Below are 19,364 nucleotides of genomic sequence, written 5' to 3' on the forward strand. Positions count from 1 at the left end.
CACATAATTTACTCCTAATATGTAAATGTAGTTTTTGCGATGCTTTAAAATGCACTAGAAAACTATGTGTAAATTGGTATTATGGTAGCTAAAGAATGAAAGGGACGTTTCCATTGACAAAAGCTCTTCAAAATAATATTTGAACTTACTGATCGACACAACAAAAGGTCATTGCTCTTTTTTATATGGGACATGATGCAATTCTATAGAAAATATGCAATGATTTATAGACAATTTCAATAGGTAAAAGTGAATTTGATACAAATTTTGCACTTGGGGTAAAAATAACCACATGTATGTAAATCTTGTGCCCCCCCCCCCTCCCCTTCGCATGCACCAAAATACATTTGGGTGCATAGATATAAAAAATGCCCACCACCTGTAAAAAGGTGCATGTGAACGGGGCTTAAGTCTAAATAAGTGACATTTAAACTCCAAATTAAAACATATCTACATAATTTGAAAACAAGAGACCTACGAGCAATATTAGTTAAAAATACATGTATCACCAACCCCATGGACTATGAAATCTATAATTATTTTCCTGCTTTGTATATCTAAGCTAAATTTTTATATTCAGCAGTGGTATAATATTAAAAATAAAACAAAATATGAGAAATGGAAACAAGAGTATGAAAAGTTTATATAGGGCATTTTTTCAAAAAAAAAAATAAAATAAATAAATAATCAATAGTTTCTCATGTAAAAAAAAAAAAGAAGAAAAAATAGTTTCTCATGTCCTGCTGCATCTGTTAAAAAGACACTGCATGCAATTTTTTTTTCAATTTATATTTGTTTATTTATGTAAATAAGGTCATTCTTGTGTTATAGATATTTATGTAAACATTTCACAAGGTATTAATTAAATTGTATTTTTTTGTTATTGATCAAATGATTATTGAATGCATATTCATTTATGTACAAATGTTTAAGAATAATAGTATACATAAGTATTACAATATATGTCAGTGAAACACAAATGCCCCCGATAATGGCCAATTCCGAAGATGGCCAATGTCATGAGGACAAATATTTTGGTACCAGTAGAAAGATCTTGTCACAAGAAATTCTCATGTGCAATATGAAAGCTCTAACATAAATTTACCATTTAGAAGTTATGACCAATGTCAATTTTTTGAAAAGTAGTTTAATTCCAAGGTCAAGGGTCAACCATTTTGGTACCCACAGAAAGGTCTGGTCACAAGGAATACTCATGTGAAATATCAAAGCTCTAGCACTTTCTGTTCAAAAGTTATTAGCAAGGTTAACGTTTTCAAAAAGTAGGTCAAACTCCAAGGTCAATGTCACAGGGTCAAAAATGTTGGTATCCACAGAAAGGTTTTCTCACAAGGAATACTCATGTGAAATACCAAAGCTCTAGCTCTTAATGTTCAAAAGTTATTAGCAAGGTTAACGTTTCAGACAGAATGACAGACAGGACAAAAACAATATGCCCCTCGATCTTTGATTTCGGGGGCATAAAAAGTGAAGCTATTCTTTATAAAATTTTTATTGCTGATATTTTATATATGAGAAAGAAAAGGTAATTCTTGCTACATTCAACAAAAAAAGAAAGATGCTACAGCCAGGTGTAAAAAAAAGTATCTGCCTGCCTCGACATCAAAATTTGAAATTATTACTGTTTTTTAATTTTAATTTTCTTCTATTTTGTTTTTGGACTAAGCCATGATTTATAGAACTTTGCCATCATCAGACTGTGACATACTTTCTTTTGCATCGTATAAATAAAAGGTCCTAGCTTTAAAACTGTGACAGGAGGTAAACAGACAAACCAATTAAGAGTTGGTCTAAACTGCAGGCCTCAAGGCAGTTCCCAGAAGGCTTGCCTGTCTGCACATTGTGCCCTCTTTGGAAACCTTGAGATGGCCCTGCTGCAATACCATACATTATTGGTTGAAATAAGATTTTTATCAAAAACTAAATACAAAAGGGCCGGAACACTTACTTGAAATAATTCCAATAATTGCAAAACAGCTGCTTTTTCATCCAAATCTGTATTGTCCTGAATTTCCTCTAGTGCATCCGTCCACTCGTTGTCATAGAGCTCAGAGTATTTCTCTGCCAGTTTCTGGGGACGGTTTACATCACTTAGGTCCTGAATACAGGCATTTCCTGCAGTCAGCTTAGCCCCGGCCAATTTACTGAATCTGAAGAAAAATGACCAACATCCTTTGCTATGAAATATAGTATCATTACATTACATGTACATTTGCCACAGATAAAATGGCAAACTACAAATTTGAAAATTTACATGTGTTGGGAACTCACACTAAACATTACCTTCGCTAGCCAAGGGTTTACGATCCGCTCCGCTTCTCCACCCTTGGCTAGCAAAGATGACTAAACGTGCGAGAATGAAGTTTTAGTGTAAAAATATATCTCATTTCTTAATAGCAAAATGTACATGCATCTGTATTTGGCATCAAGAAAATAGCACCTAATCATAAGAATTACTTAAAAAGATTGTAGCCATGTCCCCCACCGCTGCAAAAAAAGTTGAAGCACAGAAGTCTCATAACTCCTGTCAAATTAGTCAAATCAAAATAATGGAACAATATGATAAACAACATTATGATGACTAACAATCCTACAAAATTTGAACAAAATCCATTGAACAGTTTTGGAGGAGTTGCGTCCACAAAGTGTTTCTATAGTGCAACATGTACAAATTCAACAAAGTCCCATAACTCCTATTAAATTGGTCAAATCAAAATGGCGGTGCAATATGATCAACTACATATATTGACTACAAAATCTGTTGAGGAGTTCCGTCCAAAAAGTGTTCCTATAGTGTAGTATGTACAAATTCGACAAAGTCCCATAACTCCTGTAAAATTTGTTGAATCAAAATGATGGCGCAATAGGATCAACTATATGACATATGGTGACTAAAAATCCTACAAAATTTAAAAAAATCTGTTGAGCGGTTTCTGGGGAGTTGCGTCCACAAAGTGAAGTGGGACGGATGGACACAGGTATTTCTCTGTCCCCTTCCGCGTTGTGGGGGACAATAAATGTATGTAATTTCTGTAACACCTCCTATAAAATTCTACCTTGTGTTTGTGATCGGATATGCATATGCACTGATACATATGTATACCTTTAAGTGTCTTGATCTGAATACATTGATCTGTCAGGATTTCTAAATTGCTAAGGGGTACGTTTTTGTGAAGTGCCACAAATTTTGACCTATGCATGATGCTTACAGCCAAGGCTGTGAGGGTTCTTTATCATGCCAACACCTAACGTAACACAGGACCTCAGATTTTTAGGTCATATCTGAAAGACTTTCACTTCTAATGCAGGCCCCTTGGAGAAGAAACAGTTATTGCCTATATTAAATGTCTTGGGTTTGATGTGGCACCGAGATTGCTAATTAAAACTGGGCCTCATGGTTGAGAGCTGAGGATCCCAACTACTAGCTTAAGGTATGTACTGCAATCACAGTATGATGTCATAAGTGATCATATTTTCTTCATATTAGGAATTTGATTGCATTCCTATAGGATTTAATTGTGGTCATACAGTGTAATATAAAAACAATTTTAACAGCTGAACATATCAAACATAACAAGATTGCTACACGTTAGCCATGTCCTCCACCACCACAAAAAAAGTTGAAGCACAAAAGTCCCATGACTCTTGTAAAATTTGTCAATTAAATCAAAATGACAGCACAATATGATCAACTACATAGAGTACATGTAACCAACAATCCTACAAAATTTGAACGAAATCCGTTGAGCGGTTTCGGAGGAGTTGCGTCCACAAAGTGTTTCTATAGTGTAACATGTACAAATTCAACAAAGTCCCATAACTCATTAAAATTTGTCGAATCAAAATGGCAGCATAATATGATCAACTAACAATCCTACAACATATGAACAAAATCCGTTGATCGGTTTCTGAGAAGTTTCGTCCACAAGGTGAAGAAGGACGGACGGACACTGGTATTTCTATTCCCGGGGCTTCCGCGTTGCGGTGGGGGACAAAAAGCAATGGAATTTGAAAGTTTAATTGGGTTGTTTGTATGTTGCATTTAAAATTTTCAAAATCTGTTGATTTATTGCACTTTTTGTATCATACTGAGAATATCCCACAGTAATGAAGCTGCAAAACTGTAGCTCTGTGAGAAAATATTGGGACTGATCTGTCCTAAAATTTTCTCAGAGAACTACAGTTCTGCAGCTAACAGTAATGATGCATTTTGTGTTTAGACAAATGCAATTGGGTTTTGTGTCATCATACAATCAATGTTCTTTCATTCAGTAATACAAATTAAAGGCAACACATGACTTAAACTCGGCAAGATTTCAGAAAATGGTTACGATTTGCTTACTGTTTTGTCAATAGTATTTTTGTTGATCATCAAATCATTTAAAAACATGTTACGTTCAATTCCAATTTATAATAGGAGTAAAAAAACTTAAATCAGTATCAATTTATCAAACCAATAAATGGGAATTGATTTATAGGTGAGACCATCACATATTTTAAGCGTAAATTTGCCGCTCGAGGAGTTGCTTATCTCTGTTATATATAACAGTATATACAAAGATCAAGAAGAAAATCTTCCGTGGCATGTTTTCATTTTCCCCCTTCTGTTCCTCCTCACCTGTCCTTAAACTCATCCCTCTCCTCTGCAATCTCTTGGTTGACCTCCTCCAGATTTTTGTATTTCTCTTGTTCCATTTTCACATGGCCATGAAGAATGCTGACATTCTGCTCTACCTTATGATACTCAGTTTGGAGCTGATGAAACTCATTTTGGAGCTGAAGAAATTCTTCATCTCTGACCTTCAACCTTCACACAAATATAAAAATATAGAATGATATTCATTGATTTTCTAGCGATTTCATTTAAACATTATGAATGTGCAAAATGTGTATGAAAATACATGAAATATGTGATATACAAGATATTAGCTCTTTTGTGATGGAGGTACCTTCAGTATTCTATTGACTGCTTGGGTGGGAACTCCTGGTTGTATATGTGTACATTTTAAGCATGAATTTTTGTACATTCAACTGATTATATGAACAAGTTAGTTGGGTCTGATCATTTAATATGTAACTTTATTTTTTTTTTCATTTTCTCTTTGACATGATTTATACTTTTAACAACATAAGAATGAGTTTTGTTTGAGTATTTTATTCTCAAATACTTGTGATCTTTATTAAGGTAGACCTATATTCAGCCTTAACTGGACTCAATCATGAAAAAATTGGCTTTATACGATAGATATATATTCCAGTAATAGATAAACATTGAAAAATATATATGTTAACATGCTAATTTCATTGTTATTGCTTCTCAAAAGTAAGTACCCCATCCACATATAATCAGCATTAATGAAAGATCGGTAAAGTTGGCTACTAGTAACCAGCTACTAGTAACTGGCTACTTAAAAAGACAAAAGTTGGCTACTAGTAGCCAGCTACTTGAACCAGAAAAAGTTAGCTACTAGTAGCCAGCTACTAAAAGTATGAAAAGTTAGCAACTCGTAGCCAGCTACTACAAAATATAAAAGTTATAATTACTGATAGATCGCTACCAGATAATGGTTAATGAGTTTGAAAATTATCTATCAGATTTATTTTTAAAGAGGACGAGGAGTCGTATGATATTTCATGCTCAATTATCCCCAATTACATAACGTTGCAATGCAAAATACGAATAAACCTTTTCAACTGAGTATTTACTTTAAAAGTGATACGGATTGAATTCAGACCTTCAATCATTTGATATACCATCCATTTTGAGATATCTGCTACTTTTACAATTTGATTCGAGTTACCCTGAAATTTCAACATAAGTGTGAATACCGTAAGAAACTTTATGTTTGACTTTATGTTTGTATTAGATATCTGATGAATTTACGACTATACATATGGCAAGAAGTGATAGATGGTGTTTTGGTACGCCGTGAATTTTCAGATATCGCTCTTTAGGAAATCAGTTACTTATACATTTTGATTATTGGTACAATGAAATTTCAAGATCCGTGTGAATACCATAAGGAACTCCGTGTTTATATCATATATTTAACTAAATTACAACGATACATATGGCGAGTAGGGATATTGGGTATCGTGATATGTCATCAATTTTCAGATATCACGCTTAAGGAAGTCAGCTACATATACCTTTTGATGGCAGGTAAACTGAAATTTCAAGTTTTTCGCAAATATCTTAAGGAACTCTGAGTTTGTATTAGATATCTGACTAATTTACAATTATCAAAGTGAAGAGGAGTGATATTAGGTATCTTGACATGCCATAAATTTCCAGATATCACGCTTAAGGAAGTCAGCTACTTATACCTTTTGATTCCTGGTATCCTGCAATTTCAAGTTTTTCATAAATATTTTAAAGAACTCCTTGTTTGTATTAGATATCTGACTAGTTTACAACTATCCATGTGAAGTGGAGTGGTATTAGGTATCTTGATATGCCATCAATTTTCAGATATCACTGTTAAGGAAGTCAGCTACTAATTATACCTTTTGATTCCAGGTAACCTGAAAATTAGTTTTTAGAAAATATTTTAAGGAACTCCGTCTCTGTTTTAAATATCTGGTTAATTAACCTATGCACATATGACAAAATCTTATATTAGGTATCTTAATATGCCATCAATTTTTAGATATCATGCTTAAGGAAGTCAGCTACTTATATCTTTTGATTCCTGGTATCCTGAAATTTCAAGTTTTTCATAAATATCTTAAAGAACTCTGTGTTTGTATTAGATATCTGACTAGTTTACAACTATCCATGTGAAGTGGAGTGGTATTAGGTATCTTGATATGCCATCAATTTTCAGATATCACCCTTAAGGAAGTCAGCTACTTATACCTTTTGATTCCAGGTAACCTGAAATTTCAAACTTTTCATAAATATCTTAAGGAACTCCTTCTTTGTATTAGATATCTGACTAGTTTAGAACTATTCATGTGAAGTGGAGTGGTATTAGGTATCTTGATATGCCATCAATTTTTAGATATCACCCTTAAGGAAGTCAGCTACTTATACCTTTTGATTCCAGGTAACCTGAAATTTCAAGTTTTTCATAAATATCTGAAAGAACTCTGAGTTTGTATTAGATATCTGACTAATTTACAACTATCCATGTGAAGTGGAGTGATATTAGGTATCTTGATATACCATCAATTTTCAGATAGATATGTTAGATATCTGACTGATTTATCTTTGCCGATATTACAGGGCTTTATATGAAGTGTCTTGATATGCAATCAATTTTCAGATATCACGTTCGACGAAGTCAGCTACTTATACCTTTTGATTCCAGACATCCTGAAATTTAAAGTGTTTTGTATATAGCTTAAGGAACTCTGTGTTTCTGTTAGATATCTGACTAGTAAACTAGTATCCCCATGAAGAGGTATGATTATAGGTATCAAGATACCAAATATCACTCCTCTTCACGTGGATGGTTGTAAGTTAGTCAGATATCTAATACAAATGTAGAGTTCCTCAAGATATTTACGGAAAACTTCAAATTTAAGGTTACTTAGAATCAAAAAGTATAAGTAGCTGACTTCCTTAAGGGTGATATCTCAAAATTAATTGTATATCAAGATACCTAATATCACTCTTCTTCATGTGGATAGTTGTAAGTTAGTCAGATATCTAATACAAAAGCAGAATTACTTAAGATATTTATGAAAAAGTTGAAATTTCAGGTGTCGAGGAATCAAAAGGTATAAGCAGCTCACTTCCTAAAGGGTGATATCTGAAAATTGATGGCATATCAAGATACCTAATATCACTTTTCTTCACGTGGATAGTTGGAACTTAGTCAGATATCGAATACAAACGCAGAGTTCCTTAAGATATTAACGAAAAACTTGAAATTTTAGGTTACTTGCAATCAAAAGGTATTAGTAGCTGACTTCGTAAAGTATGATATCTGAAAATTGTTGGCATATCAAGATACCTAATATCATACTTCTTCACGTAGATAGTTGTAAATTAGTCAGATATCTAATACAAACAAGGTGTTCTTTAAGATATTTATGAAAAACTTGAAATTTCAGGTTACCTGGAATCAAAAGGTATAAATAGCTGACTTCTTTAAGCGTGATATCTGGAAATTTATGGCATGTCAAGATACCTAATGTCACTCTTGGTCACTTTGATAATTGTAAATTAGTCAGATATCTAATACAAACTCAGAGTTCCTTAAGATATTTGCGAAAAACTTGAAATTTCAGTTTACCTGCCATCAAAAGGTATATGTTTCTTACGGTATTCACACTTATGTTGAAATTTCAGGGTAACTCGAATCAAATTGTAAAAGTAGCAAATATCTCAAAATGGATGGTATATCAAATGATTGAAGGTCTGAATTCAATCCGTATCACTTTTAAAGTAAATACTCAGTTGAAAAAGTTTATTCGTATTTTGCATTGCAACGTTATGTAATTGGGGATAATTGAGCAAGAAATATCATACGACTCCTCGTCCTCTTTAGAAATAAATCTGATAGATAATAATTTTCAAACTCATTAACCTTTATCTGGTAGCGAGCTATCAGTAATTATAACTTTTATATTTTGTAGTAGCTGGTTACGAGTTGCTAACTTTTCTTACTTTTAGTAGCTGGCTACTAGTAACTGGCTACTAGTAGCTAACTTTTTCTGGTTCAAGTAGCTGGCTACTAGTAGCCAACTTTTGTCTTTTTAAGTAGCCAGTTACTAGTAGCTGGTTACTAGTAGCCAACTTTACCGATCTATTAAAGAAAATGTATTCCTCCTTATTTTTCTTAATAATTATTATTTTTCCAAAACAAATGGGCTGTAATAAGCAACATAGACTATATACTCATTATTTAATGATATGCAATCACTTATTTTAATAAATTTGAATAACTATTTTCATAATGTAAGCCCACACATGTTAAAAGAAATATTGTTGAAAATGACATTTGATGTCAATATTGGGTCTTTTCCCCCAATTTTTATGGACTAAACCTTGAATAAATTGTTTCTAATTTACAGATTATTATCTCCGGAAAAGTATTTGCATAAAAAAATCATATGTTGACATATCAGTTTAAAAGCAATAAGTTCTATAACAAGTATACCCTCCCCCCCCCCCCCCCCCCCCAAAAAAAATCTTGAATTATACATTATTATATTTTCATACGACATGTGAAATTTGAGTATATTTACAACATTGGATAATAATTTGAACTATATTAAACTATAGGTATTATAGATACATGTGGTTTGCAATTAAAGTTTACATTTTATCTGAAAACAAATCATTCTAGAAGAGGGTATTCACATTGTGAATGTAAAACGAAAGGAACAAACTGAATTTTGATAGTTTTGTTATTATGATTAATGCATGTGTGTAATGTGTGTTATATCTTTTATCATGGAATCATTTGCATGTACATAAATTGGATATACGTACATGTACACCATTTACGCCGATCTATGTATATGCAATCTCAATAAGGAACTACACTGTAATCGCGTTATACAGATGCCACCCCAATAATTTTGAAAAACAGGAGAGGGGATGAGGAAAAAAATGACAAATTTATGACGGTCGGTAAAATAAAACAAATTATTTGCAGCCGTTCTTTGAAGCTTGCGCCGTTCTTTGAAGCTTGCATCAATATCTGCAACATTGGAGCAGCGAACATAACTACGACATCTGTGGTCACTGGAGCAGTGAAGTGTGAATTGTTATTTTTACACAAGCTTACCATGTATTTGTTCATGATAATTTTGATTCAACAGCTGCGTAGTTTTGAATTAGCAATTATTACGCTCGAGAATTTTTTACTCATATGGAGACGTCACCATTGCCGGTGAAAAGCTGCAAAGCTTAGGCCTATGCTTGACGCTGACGGTCTTTGAGTAGGAATTTTTAGTGTGCCACACCTGCTGTGACACGGGGCCTCTGTTTTTGTGGTCTCATCCGAAGGACCGTCCCATTTAGTTGCCTCTTGCGACAAGCATGGGGTACTGAGGACCTACTTTAACCCGAATCCTCACAAAAGAAATAATATTATTATTATGATGCTGGTGGAAATATGAATTGGTCCCCCTTTCCCATCCGCCTCTCCAACTTTCTGATGCCCGCGTAATTCCATACGTTGAACATGGATCATTGTAAAACTTTTACATACATGAATAGTCAATGTATCTCATGAACGCCCTCATCCACCAAAATGTTGTCTGTTCTCCAACCAATTTTTATCTAAAGCTTGAATCATCTTTAGCCCCCCCCCCCTTTTTTTTTAAAAAAATACATTGTACAAAATTTGACCACAGCTGATAAGAACGGCTTGGAAGGAATTAATATCGGACAATCATATCGCCATGTAAAAATCAAACTGATATCTTTGAAATACCACATTTCAGAAAACGGACGCGTGGTTCCACATTTACATTTGATTGTGACGTTGGCCGTGTATAGGTCTACTTTAATAGTTAATTTGTGTTTCCCTGCAGTTCAGGTGGTTGCATAGAAGCTAATAATCATCCTTAAGTAAAATATGAATGCTGTGATAGCCTGTGTTAACAAGAGGACCACAGGCCTTATTGGTCACCTGAATGTTAAAGGTACAATGTATCACTATAGCCTCAAGGTCTACAAATCATTCTATAATAATTATCCTGCACTGCATAGCAAAGCTAAATTCAAATATTCAGCAACAGTATAAAACGAGATGACTGATAAAGTGCCTATACTGATTATGGGGAAATGAATATTTCTTAAATAATATGAATTTTCATATTTTCAAAAGCAATCCAGAAGTTTTAACAGGTTTTAATCAGACCAACATATCATTTATACATAAAATATTTTCATATTATGCCTAATTATGTACCATCTATACATATATTGTATATTATTACAATATTAACTATATTCAATTAAATGATTATAATATTTTTTGTGGTACGACAATCTTGATTTGTGCATGTATAACATAAATTACAGTGGAGCCTCGGTAATCCTGACGTCATTAATCCGGACGCTTCACCTTCCGGACGATTTTTCTAGGGAACAGAATTTTTATACGTTATTTTGCATCATTAATCCGGAAATTCGCGTTCCGGATCCGGACGGTCACTTTTTACTACAAAACGTTATAATGCATTGAAAATTGTACCGTTAATCCGGACGGTAATTTTGTTTAGGGAAGGTTTGTGTCGGACAATTTGAGCAAGGCGTAAATTATAAAGAAAACAAGCCAAACTGTCTAATTGAAGCGATTACCTGTACCCTGTCAACACCTCCCTCCAATTAGGTGGTGTGTGATGATAAGTCCGTTAGATAGCACGTGCCGATCGAGACATTGTATTGCCAATTTTCGCACATAAGATCTTTATTGCGTGTAGTGTTAAATTTTGTAAATAAATCTGTAGCATATTATTTTATAGTCTTGATCAATACCCTAATAGTATTAATAAATTAAACATCATGCCGTAATGATATTTTACACATACCAGTTGTACTGATTCGTAAATTGATATCGGCTTATTCAAATCTAAAGAGTGTTGATTATACTTCTAGATTCTGGATTTTATACTGTTGATTGGCGTGAAATATACATGTATGTTCATGCACATGTATATGTAGTAAGTTTTTAATGTTTAGAATGTCACGCATGTAGAATGTACCTGTGTACGATTGATTCTTGTTATGATGTTGTAGAGCTTTATTGCTTTCGAATTTTTAAACTCTGGGTAGAAGTGAGAAAATTACCATTTTATGGAAAATGACAATTAAATTCTGTATGTACCTGTAATGTTAGTTTCACCCGAGTTTTGTTCCGTTATTATCGCATCATGAAAATAATAGGTGCGTGTGATTAGATCAAAGCAGTAGTAGGTCTTGATATTACGAGCTTAAATGATTTTGTTCTCCCGATATTGTCTTGGATAATTATAGAATAAGAAATATAAACTCTGGCATATTGAATTTTGGTTAAAGAATGTTGTCAACTGACATGATAATCATGAAATTTTGGACGATGAAGATTGTTTCAACAGACCGCCGAACCCGTGAATCGTGACAGATGGAAATTACCGGCCTCTTTAAGAAGTAAAAGTGTGATGAAATGTTTAAAGTGTAAATGATTATGTTAGTTACTAATGATTTATTTACTTATAGTTACATAAAGTGCTTCATTATTTGCTTTAGTTCATACAGTACACAGTTTTGTATATTTATTTGTAGGGATCATATGTATGTATAATGTAAGCACAGGCAAATACACTGAACACGTACATTAAATTTTAGTGTTTTGAAATACATGTAAATGTTAACATTATCATAATTTATTTACTAATGCAAATGGTTAAATCCAATGATAGAATGTGTTTAATTCACTATGCATCAATAACGTAAGCACATATTGGTTACTTATGCAAAGCTAGAAAATATGCGATTCAATTATCCGGACGCTTCATTTATCCGGACGATTTTGCTGGGAACCAAAGTGTCCGGATTAACGAGGCTCCACTGTATATGGGAGAGGTTTATTAAGTTGCTAGAACTAGTACAACCAATCCCTTTATATATTTATACAATAAAATATGTTCGAATCATATCAGTGCTTATACTGATAAAACTTTACATAATATATTGATTGATTAATTTTTCACTCATATGATCGATTGATTGAATATTGTTTTATGTCCACCAATGCCCGTGAAGGGCTGCAAAATTTAAGCCTTGGCTCGGCGCTAATGGTCATTGAACAGGGAGGGATCTTTATCGTGCCACACCTGCTGCGACATGGGACCTTGGTTTTTGTGGCCTCATCCGAAGGACCGCCCCAATTAGTTGCCTCTTATGACAAGCAAGGAGGTACTGAGGACCTATTCTAACCCGGATCCCCACGGGATCACTCATATGAAGACATCACCTCATATGAAGACGTCACCAATACTGGTATATAAATATATGCAATATGAACACAATATAAGACGGTCCCATTACTATATGCCCTCTTGCAATGAATTGAAAGAGGATAACAAAGTATTTGAGAAATTAAACCTGGACCCCCCCCCCCCCCCCCCCATTTTACTTGTCAGGTACTCTATAATCATTGAGCTACTCGGGCAGCTTAACACTACATGTATCAATACATGCTGTTCAATAGCAGTATCCTAAACCCACTGCAATATTACCTAAACAAACTAAAATGATGGTATTCATCTTTACATCCTCACCAAGATGCATCATATAACCTACTGATATATTCCCTAATGAAAGGTCCACCCTTCTTTAAGATTTTAGAGATATGTTGTGGACAATTAAACAATAACTTCATTATAACTTGTTCAGCATCCCTGTCTCTGAATCCAAACATCCCCTTACATCTGATGAATGCCTTCTTGACCCAAGGCCTTTCCATCCGCAACACTTTACAGAAATCTTTCCACTACTGTTGAGAGTTTGTTATAAAGACAATCATGGGAAAGCATATTCTGTTGAAAAAGATAATTACAAATTCTAAGCCATAAGGACGTGTTCCTAAAAAAAAAAGAGGGGCACTTACTGTTGATAAATTTTTTCAGAATTCTGTTTGATATGAAAGTTTTCTGTTTTAAGTCTGTCAACATCACTATCCTTGTCTTTCAAGCTGCAAAAACAATAGCATCACATATTTTATAAACAATAAGAACTAGGACATACAATGTTATTCTAAGTAATATTTCCTAAATGACCTTGGCCTTTCATATATGCCCTTAAGAATTTCTTGTCCAAAAACTCACTAAGCAGTAAGCAAGCTCTAATAGTAACACATATATAAGAGAAAAATAGGTAAAACGATCAAAATCAAGTACAGTGTATATGTATACTACTATGACATATAAATATTTCAACTAAACATGAGTGCTGAAATTGAAATTTCTCACAAAGACACTTCTGGATGAACTCGCCTTCTTCTGAAGAGCTCCAGTGACTAAGAATTACCCAAAAGACTAGCTGTTTCTGCTGGATTGCATATATAGAGTGTCTGAATCCGTAACTGTTTTTAAATAACATTTTGAAAAAATCTTACTGAATTTTTTTAAAACTGAAATATAAACTTAAATTGTACATGTGCACTAGACTAAAATCTTTTTTAACAGTTCTTCAAATGAATGTGAGTGCATCAATCACATCATGATAGCATATATATGTGTGATGTCACTGTTTACATTTGACACATCCAGTCACTGTTTTTACGTCAAAGTACAACTAAATGTGTAGGATCTAAAAGAAGAGATTTTCTGTGCAATCTGCTGCGTCCACCCCAATATGTTCTCATGCACCAGGGCTTTCAACTTTGTTTAGCCTTGGGTATAGATGTAGATTGGACCAAAGCGCTTATGCTATCAAGTTTTGCTGTATCCAATTAAGATATGTAATATTCTCTGAAAATTCATTTTGGAGTTAATTTAATTTTTTCAGACTTAATGAACAAAATTTATTCAGTCAAAATGATAAACTTCAATGGATGTCATTTAGAAACAGGTTACAGAAAATGATTAGCTGCTGGTATATCCAGCAATGTCAACAGTCATAATGGTTATTTTCTGTAAATCTAGTTTTGATTAGCCTGGGATGTGTGTCTGCTACATGTACGATGCCCCCTGTCCGTACGATACCCCCTGTCCGTACGATACCCCCTGTCCCCACCTGTATTTGCATCTTTATTTAATGTCATCAGTTCAGTCAAATATAAATAGCAATCAAGCAGTTGACAGTTCACAGCAACAATCATTAGTCATCAGCAGTCGACAGGAGCAGGAAGTAGTACCAGTTGAATTCCATAAAATCAGCTAAAATTTCAGCCATGCACATTGCAGCAATACTATTCATCAGTGCCGATTTTTAATTTTTAATAATTGGCTTGAATGATTTCAATTTTTAATTTATAACTATATTGTACTATAAATTCTTAATTACACATTATTAATTGCTATTACCTGTACCAAATGACATATGTAATTAATAAATTGTTATAACAAATCAACATTTTGCAATTTCAACTCCTCTATTTTAAATTATAATTTATAAATAGAGTACTAAGTAATTCACTGTATTGATGTAATCAATTTGTAAGAAAACCAATTGCTATCCCTACACAAGTAAGAGAATCTTGACAACTACACCTTACTCTAAGTCCATTACAATCAGCTAGTGACAACTACACCTTACTCTAAGTCCATTACAATCAACTATTGACAACTACACCTTACTCTAAGTCCATTACAATCAACTAGTGACAACTACACCTTACTCTAAGTCCATTACAATCAACTAGTGACAACTACACCTTACTGTAAGCCCACAACAATCAGCTAGTGACAACTAGACCTTACTCTAAGTCCATTACAATCAACTAGTGACAACTACATCTTACTCTAAGCCCACAACAATCAGCTAGTGATGACTACACCTTACTCTAAGTCCATTACAATCAACTATTGACAACTCCACCTTACTCTAAGCCCACAACAATCAACTAGTGACAACCACACCTTACTCTAAGTCCATTACAATCAACTAGTGACAACTACACCTTACTCTAAGCCCACAACAATCAACTACAGGTAACTCGAGAATTATCGCCACTCAATTCATCGCCATTTTTGTTATAACGCCGCATTTTTCTAGGAACATTTTTCCTGTTACTTAAAACTTTCGTTAAAACGCCAAATTCGCTATCGCCATTTGCCACAGTGTTTTCATTACAAAAGTCTATTTCAACATGTTAATTATCTCGATAAACCGCCATAGGTGCACATGGTCAGTGAAGCAGTAAATTGGCCATTATCGATCTCCGGCGTACACCTGGACAGAAGGATCCCAGTAATCGCTGTACATATTGAATAAACAAGAAAATTACTCGAGATGAACTGTAGTCAAGTTGTTTATACATCATAGAAACACATTTCAATTTAGCTATGGCTTCGCCACGAAAGAGGGTCCTGTTAAATTTCGATGAGAAAAAATCATTACGTACCAAGGACATCATCCAAAATGTACCCATCAGGATATTGCAAATCATTTTTCTGTTTTATGGGAAAAGTCTATAAAAAGAAGGACAGTGGGCGACATCTTAGCAGCAAAGGATGCAATTCTTGCAGACTCTGACCCAATCTCTGAAGGCTCTCCTGCCAGGAAATGGCACCGCAGTGCACTTAATACTGACTTAGAAAAGGCGTTGTTTATGTGGTTTACGCAAGTCAGGACAAAAGATAACTCTTACATATAAAAGAACGGTAACTCTATTTCTTCAAGATGGCAGTAATTCAATTCATCGCCAAATTCGTTATAATGCCATAATTTCATAAGAACAAAAGGTGGCGGTTTATCGAGAGTTGACTGTAGTGACAACTACACCTTACTCTAAGCCCATTACAATCAACTAGTGACAACTACACCTCACTCTAAGCCCATTACAATCAGCTAGTGACAACTACACCTTACTCTAAGCCCATTACAATCAACTAGTGATGACTACACCTTACTCTAAGTCCATTACAATCAACTAGTGATGACTACACCTTACTCTAAGTCCATTACAATCAACTAGTGACAACTACACCTTACTCTAAGCCCATTACAATCAGCTAGTGATGACTACACCTTACTCTAAGCCCATTACAATCAGCTAGTGATGACTACACCTCACTCTAAGCCCATTACAATCAACTAGTGACAACTACACCTTACTCTAAGCCCATTACAATCAGCTAGTGATGACTACACCTTACTCTAAGCCCATTACAATCAACTAGTGACAACTACACCTACTCTAAGCCCATTACAATCAGCTAGTGACAACCACACCTTTCTCTAAGCCCATTACAATCAGCTAGTGATGACTACACCTTACTCTAAGCCCATTACACTCAACTAGTGACAACTACACCTTACTCTAAGCCCATTACAATCAGCTAGTGATGACTACACCTTACTCTAAGCCCATTACAATCAACTAGTGACAACTACACCTACTCTAAGCCCATTACAATCAGCTAGTGACAACCACACCTTTCTCTAAGCTCATTACAATCAGCTAGTGATGACTACACCTTACTCTAAGCCCATTACAATCAACTAGTGACAACCACACCTTTCTCTAAGCCCATTACAATCAGCTAGTGACGACTACACCTTACTCTAAGCCCATTACAATCAACTAGTGACAACTACACCTTACTCTAAGCCCATTACAATCAGCTAGTGATGACTACACCTTACTCTAAGCCCATTACAATCAACTAGTGACAACTACACCTACTCTAAGCCTATTACAATCAACTAGTGACAACTATACCTTACTCTAAGCCCATTACAATCAACTAGTGACAACCACACCTTACTCTAAGCCCATTACAATCAGCTATTGACAACTACATCTTACTCTAAGTCCATTACAATCAGCTAGTGTTGACTACACCTTACTCTAAGCCCATTACAATCAGCTAGTGACAACTGCACCTTACTCTAAGCCCATTACAATCAGCTAGTATCGACTACATCATACTCTAAACCCATTACAATCAACTAGTGACAACTACACCTCACTCTAAGCCCATTACAATCAGCTAGTGATGACTACACCTTACTCTAAGCCCATTACAATCAGCTAGTGTTGACTACACCTTTCTCTAAGCCCATTACAATCAGCTAGTGATGACTACACCTTACTCTAAGCCCATTTGGTATGGTTTGAACAAAAGACATACCCAATTTTTATTTGACTCATTGTGTTGCTTAACAGAACAAACTAAATATCATTGTGGTGGCAAGCATCAAAGAAAGGGCATCTTGTGGCATTATCAAGGTCTATTACTCTTTCAGAAATAAGTCAAGAAAGCCCAACTTCAAGTCAAGAAAGCCCAACTTCAAGTCAAGAAAGCCCAACTTCAAGTCAAGAAAGCCCGAATTCAAACTTGAACTGTAACCCAATGATAAAAGCTTTCAATTCAATAGCTGCAGAGATAGCCAAAAAAAAGTCCAGAAAATTGTCAAATCACTTAAATTTGCTAAGTTCAATGTCTATAAAACTTGTAACAAGAAGGGAGAAAATGCAATGGACCAGACTGGGATTCGAACCCAGGCCCCTTGAATCTCTAGTCAGGTGCTCTATCAACTGAGCTATCTGGCCACTAGTGATTGAACCTGTCTGGCCACTACATTCCATTCTCCTCAAATTGTGCTCACCCTTAAAGATATTACCCAGGTACTTTTTTGACCCTGGCAGGACTTTCACCTGCAAGACCTGGGGTAGTCAACAGCAATAAATGTAACAGAAAGGGAGAAAAAGCAACAGACCAGACCAAGATTCAAATCTCTAGTCAGGTGCTCTACCAACGGAGCTGTCTGGACACTGACAATCGAACCCCTCTGATATCTACAAACTCTTTCAAAAATAAGTTAAGAAAACCCCAACTGAACCTTGATCTGTAACCTGTTGATATAAGTTTATGTATCAATTTTCAATTCAATACCTGCAGGAATAGCCAAAAAAGTGTGAAAAACTGTCAAATCTCTGAAACTCCTTAATTCTTTCAAAAAGAGGTCAAGAGAGCCCAAACTCAAACTTGATTTGTAACCTATTGATATAAGTTCATATAAATTTTCAATTCAATACCTGCAGGATAGCCAAATAAAGTTCAGAAAACTGTCGATGCAAGTGGCCGCATGCACAGGCTGATCTCCCATCTATAAGCAGTGCCCTAATTAGTGACAGAGGGGAGGAAGGGGGGATGTATACACATGTGACAATAATTTTCGTTTTCTAGCTTTATAATGTTGTTCTGCATTATGATTCTAGGAGTCAGTTAATTTTGGGTCTAAACAAGCTTTGGAAGTGCAGAGTTGCTTTTACAACCAGTTCAATGCCTGGATTCTACATCTTCATATTCAGAATTGTTCTGAATCTCTCGGGTGAAAATGTTGGTAAATTACTGTTTCGCAGCGTTGGTTTACTCTTAATACACTAATCATAATGTACACATCTTGAATTGGAGAGTTGGCAAGGTTACAGGATTTGCACTCCAGAAGTTCAAACCTTTCATAAAAGGTAATTTTATGCCATCTGGGGTTTTGGTAACACCTTTTTATGAGAAAATGCGCTATCTTGGTGAGTGATTCCTGGATCACTTCCTCCTTTGAAAATTTTATGGATCACTTTGTCTCTGCTGCGCTTGACCTGACAGTAGCACTGTCAACATAGTATGCAATATTTGAGTAAAATTTGATAAAAATCCAATGAACAATGAAAGATCCATTACCTCAGACAGACAGACAGATGAACAGACAGACAGACAGATGAACAGACAGA

The 19,364-nt window shown here is 34.8% G+C and overlaps 1 protein-coding gene across 2 annotated transcripts in view; it reads right to left on the reverse strand.

Moving 5' to 3' along the window:
• The window catches only part of LOC125667424 (uncharacterized), a 30,464-nt gene that overhangs the window by 7,061 nt on the left and 4,039 nt on the right, over window positions 1–19,364 (reverse strand). For both annotated transcript variants that reach the window (XM_048900940.2, XM_048900941.2), the window contains exons 5-7: window positions 13,575–13,658; window positions 4,637–4,825; window positions 1,967–2,168 (exon numbers count right to left, since the gene is read on the reverse strand). In XM_048900940.2, the coding sequence (XP_048756897.2) occupies window positions 1,967–2,168; window positions 4,637–4,825; window positions 13,575–13,658 (475 nt within the window). The remainder of the gene's footprint in view (window positions 1–1,966; window positions 2,169–4,636; window positions 4,826–13,574; window positions 13,659–19,364) is intronic.

The sequence above is a fragment of the Ostrea edulis genome, chromosome 2 (assembly GCF_947568905.1).
Source record: "Ostrea edulis chromosome 2, xbOstEdul1.1, whole genome shotgun sequence".
NCBI lineage: Eukaryota > Metazoa > Mollusca > Bivalvia > Ostreida > Ostreidae > Ostrea > Ostrea edulis.